This window comes from Bombus huntii, chromosome 2, assembly GCF_024542735.1.
Source record: "Bombus huntii isolate Logan2020A chromosome 2, iyBomHunt1.1, whole genome shotgun sequence".
In the NCBI taxonomy this organism is placed as follows: Eukaryota; Metazoa; Arthropoda; class Insecta; order Hymenoptera; family Apidae; genus Bombus; species Bombus huntii.
In genome coordinates this window covers 14794024-14808440 of record NC_066239.1, presented here as the reverse complement: position 1 = coordinate 14808440, position 14417 = coordinate 14794024, and the positions used below count along the sequence as shown (strand labels likewise).

Here is a 14417-nt window from a genome sequence, read left to right as displayed (position 1 = left end):
TCAAATAGTGAAAATATAAGAATGTAAAAGACGATTTAAAAAGAAAATTCACAACTTTTGGTTCCTTTTAATCAAGTAATTTTCATAATTAACTCTGTTCTAGTAAAATTCCGTAAAAGATTTAAACGTTACACGATCTAATTTCAGTACGAGAATATATTTTTTTATCTACTCATCGATCTGACCATCGAAATATCTGAACCAAATTAGTATGCAACGGAGTCTCTTTCGTGCTGAAATGCCTTCAACTTAACTCCAGGAACGGCTTTACCTGATAGCACCAGATATCTTTAATCTAGATTATAGTGTAAATAAATGTTTATCAACGTAACCATACATTTTTCTTTATTTACAAACGTTTAAGCAACCTGTGTTGTGATAACAAGAATTTTTTCATGACTCTAGATCTTGAACATACTCATGTTACTGTTAAGACAATATTTTGCTGTACGTTTAAATAAAACACGTAGGAAAATATTTAATTAGCTTGGAGAATTTGAATGTAAAATTTAAAATTTCGACGTGAAGATACTTGGCACGGGTTTAGAGAGTTGCTAGATCCATCAGTGTCAGAACACAACACGAAACCGGTCAGTCAGCGTCTTGCCAGAAGGAAGAACGAATATTTACTTCATTCTTCTCTTAAATATTCTTTCCGTCTGTGAAATGACACGCAATTTTTACATAATATTTTTAGAAATCTTTTAATCAATCTTTAAAAATAATCTTTGATCATCTTTGTGACAGTGTACAAAAAGCGTTTAGTGTTTAATAATTTTTTTTATCATATAACAATGGGTGAAATAATCTTTAAAATTTAATAATAATTCTTAGAACGAATAAACTTCACCATGTTTAGAAATCATAAAAGAATCACTATCCAAATTTTGAAATATGTTATTGGCTGTGGCTTGATCTTTTGCATCATAAAATCGTTACTCGTGGGAGATGAAAATAAAGAAATACCAAAGTTCAATGATCTGGAGAAATTACTGGTAGGTGAATAAATTTAATAATTATAAACAAGTTTGCGAAAACGAAATAAAAATGGAAAGAAAAGAGTTTACTACGTGTCTATAATACGTATCAACTTCAAAATTGGTCATTTTAGATTACAACAGATGTGGAGAATTCAAAGCGGTTGTTGACCGTGAGAAACACGTGTAAAAAATATAATCTAGGGATGTACAAAAATCCTGATAAGCCTTCTGCATTTAAACATCCACCAGCACCGCAGTATAGTGTTTTTTACATTCTCAGGTTTGTAAATACAGTGAATTATTTCGAAAATATTAATTTTAATTTAACATATTACTTACTAAAATATTAAACAATACTTAGAAATACCATTTTCTAACTGCCACTTATTTATCTAAGACATTATATTGAATAATGCTTAAAAGTCTTAATTTTTCAATTACTTCATTTAATAGCAGTAATACATATTCCACGAAATTAAAAAATAAACATCACGATCAATTCAAATGAGTAATGAAGGGGAACGTTTCACGCGTTGAAGATAGTAGTGTTTAAATAGAATCGGTCGTTGTGATTATTCTAACAATAACCGATTCAATTAGCAGCACTATCTACATTATTTGCCACGCAGATCACGCGATCTTTCATACTGTCCAATTTACAAAGCCGGCAGTACAACGTGGATTTACAATTTATGTCTCCTAATGAACGTGAGGGAGGAGGAGTTAAACAGTGGAAAGGAGCAGATATCGACCATCGCCAGAAAGGCGATACCGGAACTCGAGTTTCCAGAAGCGGACGAGGTATACTTCCATCTGTCATCGAAACTCTACTCACGCAATTTTACTAATTACACGTTTAATATGTGTACGGTATATCTATAATTCCCAATTATATAACTAACGAAATTAAACAGATACAAGATGTAATTATTAAGGTATAAATAGATACAAGATGTAATTATTAAGGTATAAATAGATACAAGATGTAATTATTAAGGTATAAATAGATACAAGACGTAACTATTTATTTATTACAATCGCGTATCGCTAGCTGACCACGGATAAGAACTTTGTCTTGTAAATTATCAAGAGAGATACACCTTAGTAAATTCTTTATATCTTGCTTTTCTATTAAGTTCCAGTGAAATATACCAGATATGCCTCTTCATATTTTGCTCAAACTTCGTATAATGAATAACTTTCTTAACGAAGCAGAATTGAAAATTCGAACTCCGCAACAGTATTAATTCCAGAAACTTAGTCTTAATCCCGCTCGCTCTCTCAGAGCCCAGTGATTTAAATTGCGATCAACAGTGTAAAAAGTGACTAAACCCGTGAAACTTACGCAGGCGCTAAGAGCGACGAAGAAACTACTGGTAGTAAGGCACCCATTTGAAAGATTGCTGAGCGCGTATCGCGATAAGCTGGAAAACTCTGTGGCTGGAAGGGAACACGGGACACTTCACTTTTATCGGAAGTACGGCAGCAAGATTGTTGAAAAGTACCGTGGTAAGTCACGACAAGTTATCGACCGTGATGTACGTTATTCGTTGCTCGAGCACTGGGTTAATGGCGAGGCTTGTCACTCTCGTTTTTTAAGAGACGAATTTCATGCCGCCTGGAGAAGATCTGGTAATCAGACGAAACGGTGAACCTCCACCAGCGGGAATCGAGCCAACTTTCCGCGAATTTGTGCAATACTTAATTCACACTGATTTGGCTAATTATGGAGATGATCATTGGATGCCGTATTATTTGTACTGCACGCCTTGTGCAATTGATTACGACATTCTTGCGAAGGTAGATCAATTGCATGATGTTATTATTAGATTACAGAAATGTTCAAATATGTCAGAATGTCGTAAAGTATAACGTTTTATAGGTAGAAACATTATGGCAGGATCAGATTTATACGATCCATAAGTTGCATCTTGAAGATGTGATTAAACCAAGATGGCGACATAGTGGTGGTTATCAGAATGCATCGAAAATATATTTTGGTCAGTTGAACAGAGAACTGGTACAAAAGTTTTATGAAAAATTTAAGCTGGATTTCGAGCTTTTCGATTATTCGCCAGACGACTATTACCAATACGCAACAGCTTCTTAAAATTCTATAATAAATTTTTCTATAGAAACGAGATCTTTCGATCGATGGTTTCTACCCTTGGTCCATCCATTTTCCATCCTGTTATCGTTAATTAAAACTTAGCTATTATTTCTCATAACCAACTGATTCCGAAAAATATTTCTTCGAGAAATTTGATTAACGTTATAAAATTTATACAACTGCCTTTTCATACTTTTCAAACTTAAACAGTAAATAGTAGTAGTAATGAATTTTAATGAAGGGAATAAATTTTTCAATGAAAAAGATTCGAAATAACTTTGACTCAACGCTGCTTCCAGTTAATAAATAATCTGATTAGTAGGTTATACCTAAAGTAAGCGTCATACCACAGGATTTTCCTGTTATAACAATGAATCGTTACAGAGCGTGTCAGTTTTTCGTTTCTTAGCTGTTAATTCGTCGAAAAGGGGAACCATCGACTTTAGGACAGATCTTTCTGATACATTACACCGAAGTAGGTCAATCGATTTCCACGGCAAAAGTTCGTCGCGTGGTGTAACGTGATTTAAACGCCATCAATTAGAATCGCTTATGCGTGTATCGACTCTTTGTTTCTTTGTCCAATTTTTCCCTCGTCTCTTTTTTTCCCGAATTTCCGAATAGCTTTCGCGTGCAACTGTGCATATACTCGATGCATCGATCGATAAAAAATTCAGAACGGGCCCATAGGCCATTAACGTAGACCATTGATTAACTTAAAAGTCACGTAAATGAGCAACTAACGTCGAGTGCTTATGTTACGAGTGCCGTTCCTGTTGAGCATCGATTCTTCTAGGCTCTCGAAAAATATCCATTCTTATTATCCTTCCTACACGATAGATCGTGGAATAATTTCCATTATAAAAATTTTATGATTTTAATCATGAGCGAAATTTTATTCCTATAAACTATATTTTAGAAATCAGCGTCTTTCTTTACAGAAACAGAGGAAATTCGCACATTCATTGTTTTGATATGTACTTACGTACAAGAGAATTGACTAGATTCGAGGGAATTCAGCTATAATTTCGCGCGTGCATACGTATCTAGTATACAGAAAAATAGAAACCTGATTCGTGATGGAAATAATTAGTTTCATTACAGTTAAGTATCTAGGTAAGTGGAGGAACGAGAATTCGTGATGTAAATAATTAAAATTATTAGGTTTAAGTAGTATGTCCGCAAATGCTTGATAAAAGTTAATAGTATAAATAAAAGTGAAATTATTTCTCTAAATTTCTACTAGATCTAATGCTCTAAATTAATTATAAAATTATATTTAATCACTACACCATACAGAATAAATAATTCAAAATATGTATACACATGCACGAATAAAATCCTTTATTGCAAAACTTACTTTATTATGCAGATCCTCTAACACTTCCTGGTCAACCAGTCCAAGTTCCTCCCAGCTTGGCTCTCCTGCTATAGATTCCATCTCGTCAACCCCATAAATAGTATTGCCACTTTTCTCAATCACACTTGCACCCCCTTTATCGCGATCACTCCTCGACGTTCGTTCACAATCAACATTTCTCAACGACTCACGATCACCATTATCGTTCCTCGAACTACTCGTTATGCAACCTCTTAACTTCGCAAAATCTTTCTGCACAGTTTCATTCTCGTTCACCTTAATTTGATCTTGATTTATTCTCGAATAATTCTGTTCCATTTCGTTATTCTTCACCACAGAACCAAAGAAAGAATCAACTTCCTGGTAATTTTTTAAAGATTTACTTTCCTCTTCTGTATTCTTCTTCTGAACATTTTCGGATATTTTATTTTCTAAATTACTTTTCCTATTAACATCTAATTTCTTATTTTGGGCTCCAAAATCGTCAGATTCTAATTTTGAGGTTTTAGAAATTACGGGCTCCATTGTCAACGAAACATCTTGCTTTTCATTTTTCCATAAAATCTCATCCTCAGAACTTTCAGAATTATTATTCTTTACATTTGAATCCAAAATGACATTTTGAGCATTCTGAACCAACCTAATCTCTTCCTTCTTGACTTCTTTCACCTTCCCACCCGTTTCAATAATCTTCATGCACTTAACGTCTCCATTCTGGTCCATATTATGTTTACCATCTTTATCCTCCGATCTACTCACGGTTTTCTTCTTCTTCAACTGCTCAAGAGCCTTAGCTCCGCTAAGCAATGGACTGTTAGTCCTAGTAAGAATACTCTTCTTAGGACTCAGATCCGCATTATACGTATACATTTCTCTTTTGGGACTACTAGAAACGGATCTAGACGCTCTTCTAGGCTTGCAAGACTCTCTATGAGGACTACAGGGCTGAGAAGAAGGTCTAGGTCGAGTTATGGGCATTTTGGTAACTGGAGAAACCGGAAGTGGAATCTTAGTTTTAGGAGTAGATTCCAGAGACTCTGTATCATCACTATCTGGAGTTCTTAGTTTAACAATTTCGCCCCCAAAATGAACTCTTCTGGGCGTTTTTCTTTTATTAGGATCTTCCTTCCCTTCAGCTTCGTTTTTTACATCAATTCCACCTTCTTCTCCATCCTGCTCCTGTTCACTGTCATCTTTTTCTTCAAGAATAGTCATAGTGATGGCTGTTTCCTCGTTAAACTTAATCTCTGTTTCTAATACGATCCTAGCAGCAGGCATAGTCGTATTATTGACTTCGTCCTCCTCTTCAGCAATACCGGAAGTGTCACTATCGCTCTCCCATTTACCTTCCAAGTTTTTATTCTCCACTTTCTCCACGTTCTTAACGCCTGTATCTTTCTTAGGACTTTTCTTAGCAGATTTTACATTGTAGATCTTGGACAAGATTTCAATATTTCTTTTCAGCTTGTTGTCGTAGTCCTCCAAGTAACTCTCGAATTCTGCTATGCCAACTGCGTCCCGGATCTTCATTAACGATTTTAATACAGCTTCCTGATGCGGTACCTGAGCTAAACGCGAGGCTAGAGCTATCGTCGCGTCCTTCACCAGTCGAGGATCGGGCAGTGGGCTGTTGGTCGATGGAAATAGCAACGAAGGCACGCTTAAGATCACACCGGTCGTCACGTTAGTCTGGAAGGAGTCCCGTACCTCCGAACGGTTCAGCCCATCCTGAAGAATCTGCAAGAAAATGGTCGATGCAACTGCATTTAGACATCGATCCACGATAATACAAAGATAGTGGGGAGATTACAAGGTCATGGATTGCTTGCGCATCACGGACATGTCCGGCATGTTTGTCGAAAATTTTGAAAGCTGGGATCGGTAAAGATGATTGATGTAGAAAGGGAAAAGAGAATGGAATTAAATTTAATATTAGTATATAGCATCCACATACTGATTATGAACTAAATAAAGATCGTATCCGCATTGGAGCTTGTGAATAGCTTGCAAACAAAATACAACAAATTTTTTGCGAACATATTTTCTTTACTTCAACGTAATACATTAATGTGCTGCCTCTTGAGCGAGTATTGTACGCTGTTCTGTATTTGTGCTACTAATATACATGGGTCCCTTCTAATGAGCATGATAAGACAATATGAACGCAGCTTAATGTTTTTGAGTTGTTTACGATAATCTAATAAAGAAAATGTAAAAGTTCGTAAAATTTCAAAATAGACAGAAACGAGTATTAGAATTGGAAATTGGAAAATATTCGTACGTTTTTAATAGTGTTATCCCTGTCGTGACTATGAATGAGAAAAACTCGGAAAGCGTCCAAGACGCCTTTACGAACGGCGGGAGCAGAGTGACCCAAATTATTGACCAGCTCGGGTACCACTGGTTGCATGACCTTGTCCACGATGTCAGCATTCAAAGTTGGTAACACGTCTATAAGCACACGAAGAGCGTGCTGGCGCACCTCCCATTCTGGATCACGCAGTCTCTCGGATATCTCCAGGAACGTCAAATGGGTATCCACTTCGCTTGGAAATTTTCGGGTGCGTACCTGTACAAGAATACATATAAAAGACGTTCAGTTCAAAACATATTAATTCTATAATTCTTGCTATGTAATTAGTAATATAACTTTTAATTTCTTCTAGAACAATGTAAGAAATTCTAGACCCTCTTATATACATAAAAACAAAACATTTCCATTTGAAAACTACATGGAAAAAAGTTGACAAGTACAATTTTGTTGATTTTTTAAATCTCTTTAAATCGAAAGATGTGAGCCTTCTATATATAAATGAATCTATGAAATTTATAACGTAGAATACATATATATATATAATACTACGACAGTTTTTGATAAAATTAAATTTTAAATTGCTTATCATACTTTCCCCTACGGTCTTCATTTGTAAACTAATTCTTCTCCAATTTTCTCTGCAGAAAATATCTTTATTCATTCGTTAATTCTATTTCGTCATCACCAATCTCTGTTGCTCATCAGTAATCCATCAAATACAGAAGTCATTAATCAGATAGCACGACTATACAAACCACATGTTCCCAAAGAGGAGTCAGTTGTATTGGTTGGCCGTTCGGTGAGGTCAATGTCATCTTTCGAGAGTGTCGTTGACGGTGAGCTCGAAGAGTTGGGCTCTCAGGTGTCGAATAAAGATCGAGGGGAGAGGATCGTGCCGGAAGTGGCGAGGAATCCTTCTGGGGCTGCAGAGGCCCCGAATTCGTCGATCCTGTCATAGATAAAGTAAACTCCAGGCACTTGGACATACCACCGTTACGTCTCGTCTGAAGGAAACCATGGGTCCTTCATCGTCTTCCACGAGGATTGTTTTTCTGATTCTGGATCGTTCATCGAGTCACGCAAGCGACAGGCCTGATTGACAGATTCGTTAGATATTTACTGTGGGCCAAGTAACGCTGTAACGCTAGTACACCTGTGATGTTCGATATATTCAATGACCTATATGCATAGTGAAATGTTACAACATAATATTCTAAAATTTATTTATCACTTTCTAAATTATTTTTAAATAGCATTTTTAAATCAAGTGGAAATCATAATGATAGATGTGAATTAATATTTATCCAGTAATATTATTAATTTATATTAATGATCCATTCCGGTCCAAAATATATAATTCTTGTTTGTAATATAATTTTGTTGAGTATTACAATTTTCTGTATACCACGACAATGGAAGCAGTGGAATTGCACATATGTAAGTGAATTATACAACTATAGCGATGTGTACCACTGAAAACTATCATTTCCCTTATCGAGATGCGTATACAATATATCCACTTACATCGTTGATATAGCTAACAAAAATGTTTTTACTAAGTATACTTGGACTTACAAGAACTTTGAATTAGTTAAAAGTATGTAGCACGGAATTGTATACTAATATGTATATGTAAGTACATGTGCGCACGTAGTGGCTAAGCACAAATTATCCACATCTAACATAGACTATGTTAACTCGTCCTTACTTTCAATCTCTAGTATACTGTATACATGTTCTAATAAATAATATTCTTCAGATTATAAAAAGTTTGAGAAAATAAATTGTAATTTGATATTTTTTATCTATCATTTTATCTATCATTTCTTCATTATTTTATTATTTATCATTGTCTCATTTTTTATAGTTTTCAAATAATTCATCCAGGCTTATTACGAATATTCATTTAACACAAATTAATATTTTAACGATTTTAACGGTAGATTTTGATTTCCATAATAGAAACTAAAGGATATTTCCTTCACTTCCGGCAGCAATTCTTACATACGGATGTATAAAATGATTGACATTGGTAAAGCTTTAACCGGTTAACCGCTAATACATCCCATTTCCGATTTCAGTTGCAGAATCAATCACCGTAGTCACGAAATCAGTTTTATTATTAATCGATACTCCTTTAATGTGCATTAAAACGCTTGTCTTTTCATTAATAAGAAAATCAATAATTCATTACGGGATATATCAAACTTTTCTTATTAAAAATTGATTAATTTAACAATGATAATAAAATACAATTAATTTTAAATATTATTTTAATGTTACATGGAATAAATCTGAAGGAATTACTTTCGAATTTAATTTTTTGTCAAATTTACGATAATGATCTTCTTTAAACAATATTATACAGAATTACAATAAAATTACAATTTTACAATATAAATCTATAATAATTTTATAATTTCACGAATAATTCCGCTTTCTATATTTCGAATATTTCCGCAGTATTTATGAACCATAGAAACGTGACGTTCCTAGTTGTTAAAAATCAGCCGTGTGATTTTCGTTTCGTAACAGTATGCCAACGAGCCACGTTATCCCAGCCCCTGTGGCAAATATTTTTTAAAAAAGAAATAAAGGGACGAAGTCGCAAAGTTTATCATCGGATCTCGCGACACGAACACCGCATAAAACTAGTACACACGAAAGCGATTGCATAATCCAAAGAAAACGTGCGTGCGTCTCGAGGAGTCGCGAAAGAAGAAAGGGGCCGTCCACTTGCAGCAATAAAGGATACATACATACATACTTTTCCAGCGCACTTAACCTCGCGTCAACCGTGATTTTTTCCTTATATATTTATTTTTCTTCTTTCTCAAGTGCACGTTTGCTGAATTAACCTGCGTCATCAGATTACAGTTGAAATTTTTGACTCAAAAATTTTGACAAATGCACTGTTGTGGTGGATTAAATCATGTTTATTATATTAGTATATTTACTAGCTGTTTATATTAACTGGAATGGATAAATATACAAGTAGCATGAATAGGTATTGCTTGTTATTGCATCATTTAATGAAAGAAATGGCATACTGGCAAATATTAATTGTTAAATAATCATTCAATAAATTGATTTAAAAATACACAACTTTTTGATGAAAGGACGAAAAGTTTGGAATCATAGATTAAATACATTACTTAATCCATTTGCAAAACAATACGTCGTTGGTAAAGTAGATTTTATATAGAAATAATAATTTTTAGCACTGTTTTAAAGAAATATGAACAAACTTATTACACAACCTAATACATATATAAGAATCTTCGTGTAATGTTATTAACCTCTTGGATATTAGAATGGTGATTTTTAGTATCAGACCAATTTATGTCAGGTATGCACCTCTTCCTGAATAGTTCAATTAATATAAGGTAATTTATGTTGTTGAAGTATTTGTTTATAGAAAAAAATAAAATATTTTATTGTTGACTTGGCGCGATTTTCCAATCGCACCAATCACGTATCACTAAATTGTCACGTGCCCGAGATCGTAATATGTAAGCTGATTTATATAAACAGTATCGCGCATGAAAATACAGTCTTTAACCCCTCATTTACTCATATTTTATTTAACAAAACATCATTCATAACGCTTTTAGAATATCATTTTAACAATTTTCTCCAATCCATAAATAATATCAGACTTTTTCTATATGAACCACCATAATTAAATAATTCAAAAATCCTTGAAAAACAATTATAGAAACTATTTTTTCTACACACAATCTCTATTTTAGACGGAGATAGATAACATATTTTAAAAACAGATATTTACAATTTATAATCATTAAGTTACAAATAACGATATTACAAAAATTATATTAATATGATCTTACTTACCTTTTACTTTTCTCTTCGTGTATAAGTGAGACAAGAACTTTTTTAACTATAGTAACATATTTCACACTTTTTTAACTGTAATGCTATAATTTATTATATTATGTTTGAAGTTTTTTGTACGGTTTCGAATGCACATTTCATTACAAACGGCGCGACAATCGAAAAAATCCAATACGGACTTCACGTGACGGCAGCCAACATGTGACTACCGCTACTCTATTCCGAAAGTAAGGTGATTTGCAGGTAATATCGACCATCCACTCCCCACTTCTCGAAAAATGGTCTTCTGTAGATGTATACAATAGGTGGAATTGCAAGAATAGCTAATCTTAGAAAAAGTAATTTACATTAGTCGATATTGACTCTGTTGTATCCTTTCGATTATTTTATTAATCTAATCCTGTTTTTATCTTTTTAATGGTTAATGAATTTCTCAAATTCGAGGTGCTTCTGAAAAAATCGTTATTAATATGTATAATTTGCCATCTTCACTGCATGATAAAGATTTTCTTAAAAGCTCAATAATCTTCTGTTTCTTAAAATAAAATTAAGTTTGGGATACAAAACTTCGAGTATCACAGCAGGGTTAATAATGCACAATAAAATTTGTCGATGTTTGATTCCATTCAAATTTCCCGCCAAATAGAATTTCGATAAATCGAAGAATTCTTGGTTTGAAATTGTACATAATGCGTACATAAAAATATGTATTGCTTAATAAATTTTATTACTCAAGTACTTTCTATTATAAACAGCTTTTAATAAATTACTTTATCACTATTATTATATATATGTATGAAATATGTAATGCTTTCGAAAAAAGAAACTATTACTGTATTCTTTTAAATACGGTATAAAATTCCAAATATAATTTTGTCATTGTTCTTTTTTACAAATAATATATAATAATAATACTTTTATAATAATCTATATATTATTTCCTAATAATATAGTTACTCACTATGTATATAATAACACAATTTTTTAAGTTCCACAATTAAGATTCAACCACTTAATTAAACCACACAATTACACATGGAATAATAAGAATCGTAATATTTTATAAAATTAGAATTAACTATTCATAAATACATGTATAAGATATAAATATTTAACACAAAAGAAGGAAATATAATTCATATCTCTATAACAAATCGTTTTCCTTTAATACTTATTAACATAAAAGTTCTTCAAATTAGTTACATTTATACATATACAATACATAAAGCTATACAATAAAACATAATGGGACAGACACATGAGTAACAGGTTTACATCAGGAAAAATCCATGTACAGAATATAATTAAGGAAGGTTTTTAATTGATGTCTACTAAACTATGTTATCAGCCTTTGTTCGTTCTTTGGTCCAGGTATTTTGTACTGGATTTTGCGAATACAATATAACTGCATAACTTACCATAGCGATCGAAAGTACAGTATTTAAATGGATTGGAATACTAAATATCAGCCAACACAAAACCGCTGTGAATATCAGTTCTAACGCACTAGCGAAAGTTTTTAAGATAGAGTTCAAGTTTTTCAAGAAAAAACTTGTGATAATTCCTATTGCTGTATTATTCAGCATTATTATTATTATTTTTGGTTGCATAAGTATACCAAGATCAGCACTGTTCAACATATTAGAGGCATTATTTGCTGACATAAAAAATAGTATAAAAACTATAAGGTTACAAAAGATACTATCAATATACATAAACACATTTTGTACAAAAATATTGATGTTTGCCCCTTGCTCTTTAAGTAAATATTCGTTGTAAACTCCAGCTAGGCAGGAGCAAATTGTCTGAAAAAGTTTAAAGATTACAACTTATTAAAATTTTCTGGATCAAGAATATTTTTTCTTAATGATTCTATACATACCTGTATAAATACTAAAATGATGTTACTACTCAAATTAATTTTAGCATTAAATATATTGACGCTAAAGTCTAATTCTATATGTTTCACCATACATCCAATAGTCAGTAATACTAGCGAAAACCATTGTTTCAATGATAATTTCTTGTTAAAAACGACCTAAAAAAGCTATATTTTAGAAAATACTTTTTTCCACTCCAATGTAAGTTATAACAAAAGTTTCTGATATGTACCTGGAAAATAATTCCAGTCATGACAACACGAAATTGCAACAACACATAGTAAGTTGTTGGATCAAATATGGCCAAATTAATAAATGCCAGATTATTGTATAAACAATACAAAAATGATGGTATCATGTACAGCAATAGCACTAGAATAAGAATATTTAAATTTACTTTATTTTCTATTATATTAATTTCACAAATTAAATGAATACTTAAAGAACATCTAGATTTTAGTCTACTTATTTAAATCAATAATCATATTATGAAATATTTAGTTTTCAAAAAGTGTATAAAACTGGAATCAATAATTTATCTTATCTTGTGTTCTATTTATATAATACCTCAACATGATAATTTTTAGTCCTTAATTACATCTACCAAAGTAAGTCAAAGATTTGCTATAAATAGTTTATCAATTTTAAGAAATAAATATAAATTTTATCTGCATAACTAAATTATTTTAATGTATTGAATTCTCCAAAATAATATACAATATTTACCTTTCTTATTTTCCGTTACTTCTTGGCACAAACTTCCAAAGCTATTGCTGAAGATAAAATAATAAGTTTTGTACTTATATAGAAATTTCAAAGAATAGTATTTAATTTATTTACTTACTCTTTGCAGTAGAATATTATAGAAGTAAATAACTTTAATATTTCTGTCATCAATACTACCATAATAATATTATATTCATAGTGACCATCTCTTTGAGACCAAGTTACAATAATACCTAAGATAATAATAATTTTGGAAATATTTTAATTAAAAAAATACAATGTATATTTTTACAAAACAGCAATGGGGAAAATTTACAAAATATTACATAGAAATTGTTACGAAATTTCCTGAAATTTACGAAGTAACCTGTACCATATGCTACTAAACATTATATACTACAAAACATTTAAATCATATCTAAAACTGATAAAATAATGCACACGATATTCATAAATAACTATATAGTTTAATGCTAATTTCTTTTTGTATTGTCATTACTGAGTAGTTTCTGTTTGACAAATATTAACAAATAAAATCATGTAACAAGTAAAATCATGTGGCAAGAATATAAACAAACAGAGAAACATAACCACATTCATGTACCTTGGTTCACAAACAGAGCCATGTATGAAATAAAAATGACAGGACTCCATCTTCCTGGGAATAATTCACCCCAATTGATGGTTCCCATCATAAACTCTATTATAAGATATTATTACGTAAAAAACATTTGTAAAGTATATATATATTGCTAACTGCTTCGTTGCCGGGACGTCTGTTAACAACTGATAACAAGAATCACGATTTACGATACACTTTTATCGTATCAAACATACATCAAATTGTACAAACATACATCAAATTGTACAAACATATATAAAATTGTTCATTTGAAGTTATATAAAGAGATAATATCTGTTATCTGATAAAAATGTCCTTTTTCTAAAATATGCTTCAGTATTGTTTCATTATTCTCCAACTTTTGCCTTATTTGTTAATTGAATATTAACGTGTACTCCTACGCAAATTATCGTAGGAAGTAAGGAGAAAGTTATTATATTTTTTAACTTTATTAATTCTTATTTAATTAAATCTTATTTTTATAATAAAATTTATGACAGTAATATATTTTATATTTTATATTATTCGGAAAATTTTGCAAGGTTAAATGAACGATTAATGATGATAAAA

The 14417-nt window shown here is 31.8% G+C and overlaps 3 protein-coding genes across 3 annotated transcripts in view; 1 reads left to right on the top strand and 2 right to left on the bottom strand.

The window, feature by feature from the left end:
• The window catches only part of LOC126873833 (uncharacterized), a 29422-nt gene extending 18592 nt beyond the window's left edge, over positions 1 to 10830 (bottom strand). Inside the window, exons 1-4 of the mRNA XM_050635111.1 lie at positions 10620 to 10830; positions 7520 to 7856; positions 6732 to 7019; positions 4451 to 6187 (exon numbers count right to left, since the gene is read on the bottom strand). Of these exons, the coding sequence (XP_050491068.1) occupies positions 4451 to 6187; positions 6732 to 7019; positions 7520 to 7750 (2256 nt within the window). The 5' untranslated portion in view covers positions 7751 to 7856; positions 10620 to 10830. The remainder of the gene's footprint in view (positions 1 to 4450; positions 6188 to 6731; positions 7020 to 7519; positions 7857 to 10619) is intronic.
• Positions 565 to 3123, top strand: LOC126874015 (carbohydrate sulfotransferase 11-like). Its single transcript, XM_050635540.1, has 6 exons — positions 565 to 995; positions 1112 to 1260; positions 1610 to 1781; positions 2330 to 2489; positions 2581 to 2780; positions 2863 to 3123. The coding sequence occupies exons 1-6, from the start codon at positions 852 to 854 to the stop codon at positions 3088 to 3090; spliced, it is 1053 nt and encodes a 350-aa protein (XP_050491497.1). The 5' UTR covers positions 565 to 851; the 3' UTR covers positions 3091 to 3123.
• A 930-nt stretch (positions 10831 to 11760) lies between the features above and the next one.
• On the bottom strand, positions 11761 to 14290 carry LOC126874016 (UDP-galactose transporter senju). The gene is made up of 6 exons (XM_050635555.1): positions 13830 to 14290; positions 13344 to 13458; positions 13226 to 13272; positions 12732 to 12871; positions 12502 to 12657; positions 11761 to 12424 (listed from the first exon to the last, which is right to left on the bottom strand). Exons 1-6 carry the CDS (start codon positions 13918 to 13920, stop codon positions 11951 to 11953), a joined length of 1023 nt encoding a protein of 340 aa, XP_050491512.1. The 5' UTR covers positions 13921 to 14290; the 3' UTR covers positions 11761 to 11950.
• Between the last annotated feature and the right edge of the window lie 127 nt (positions 14291 to 14417).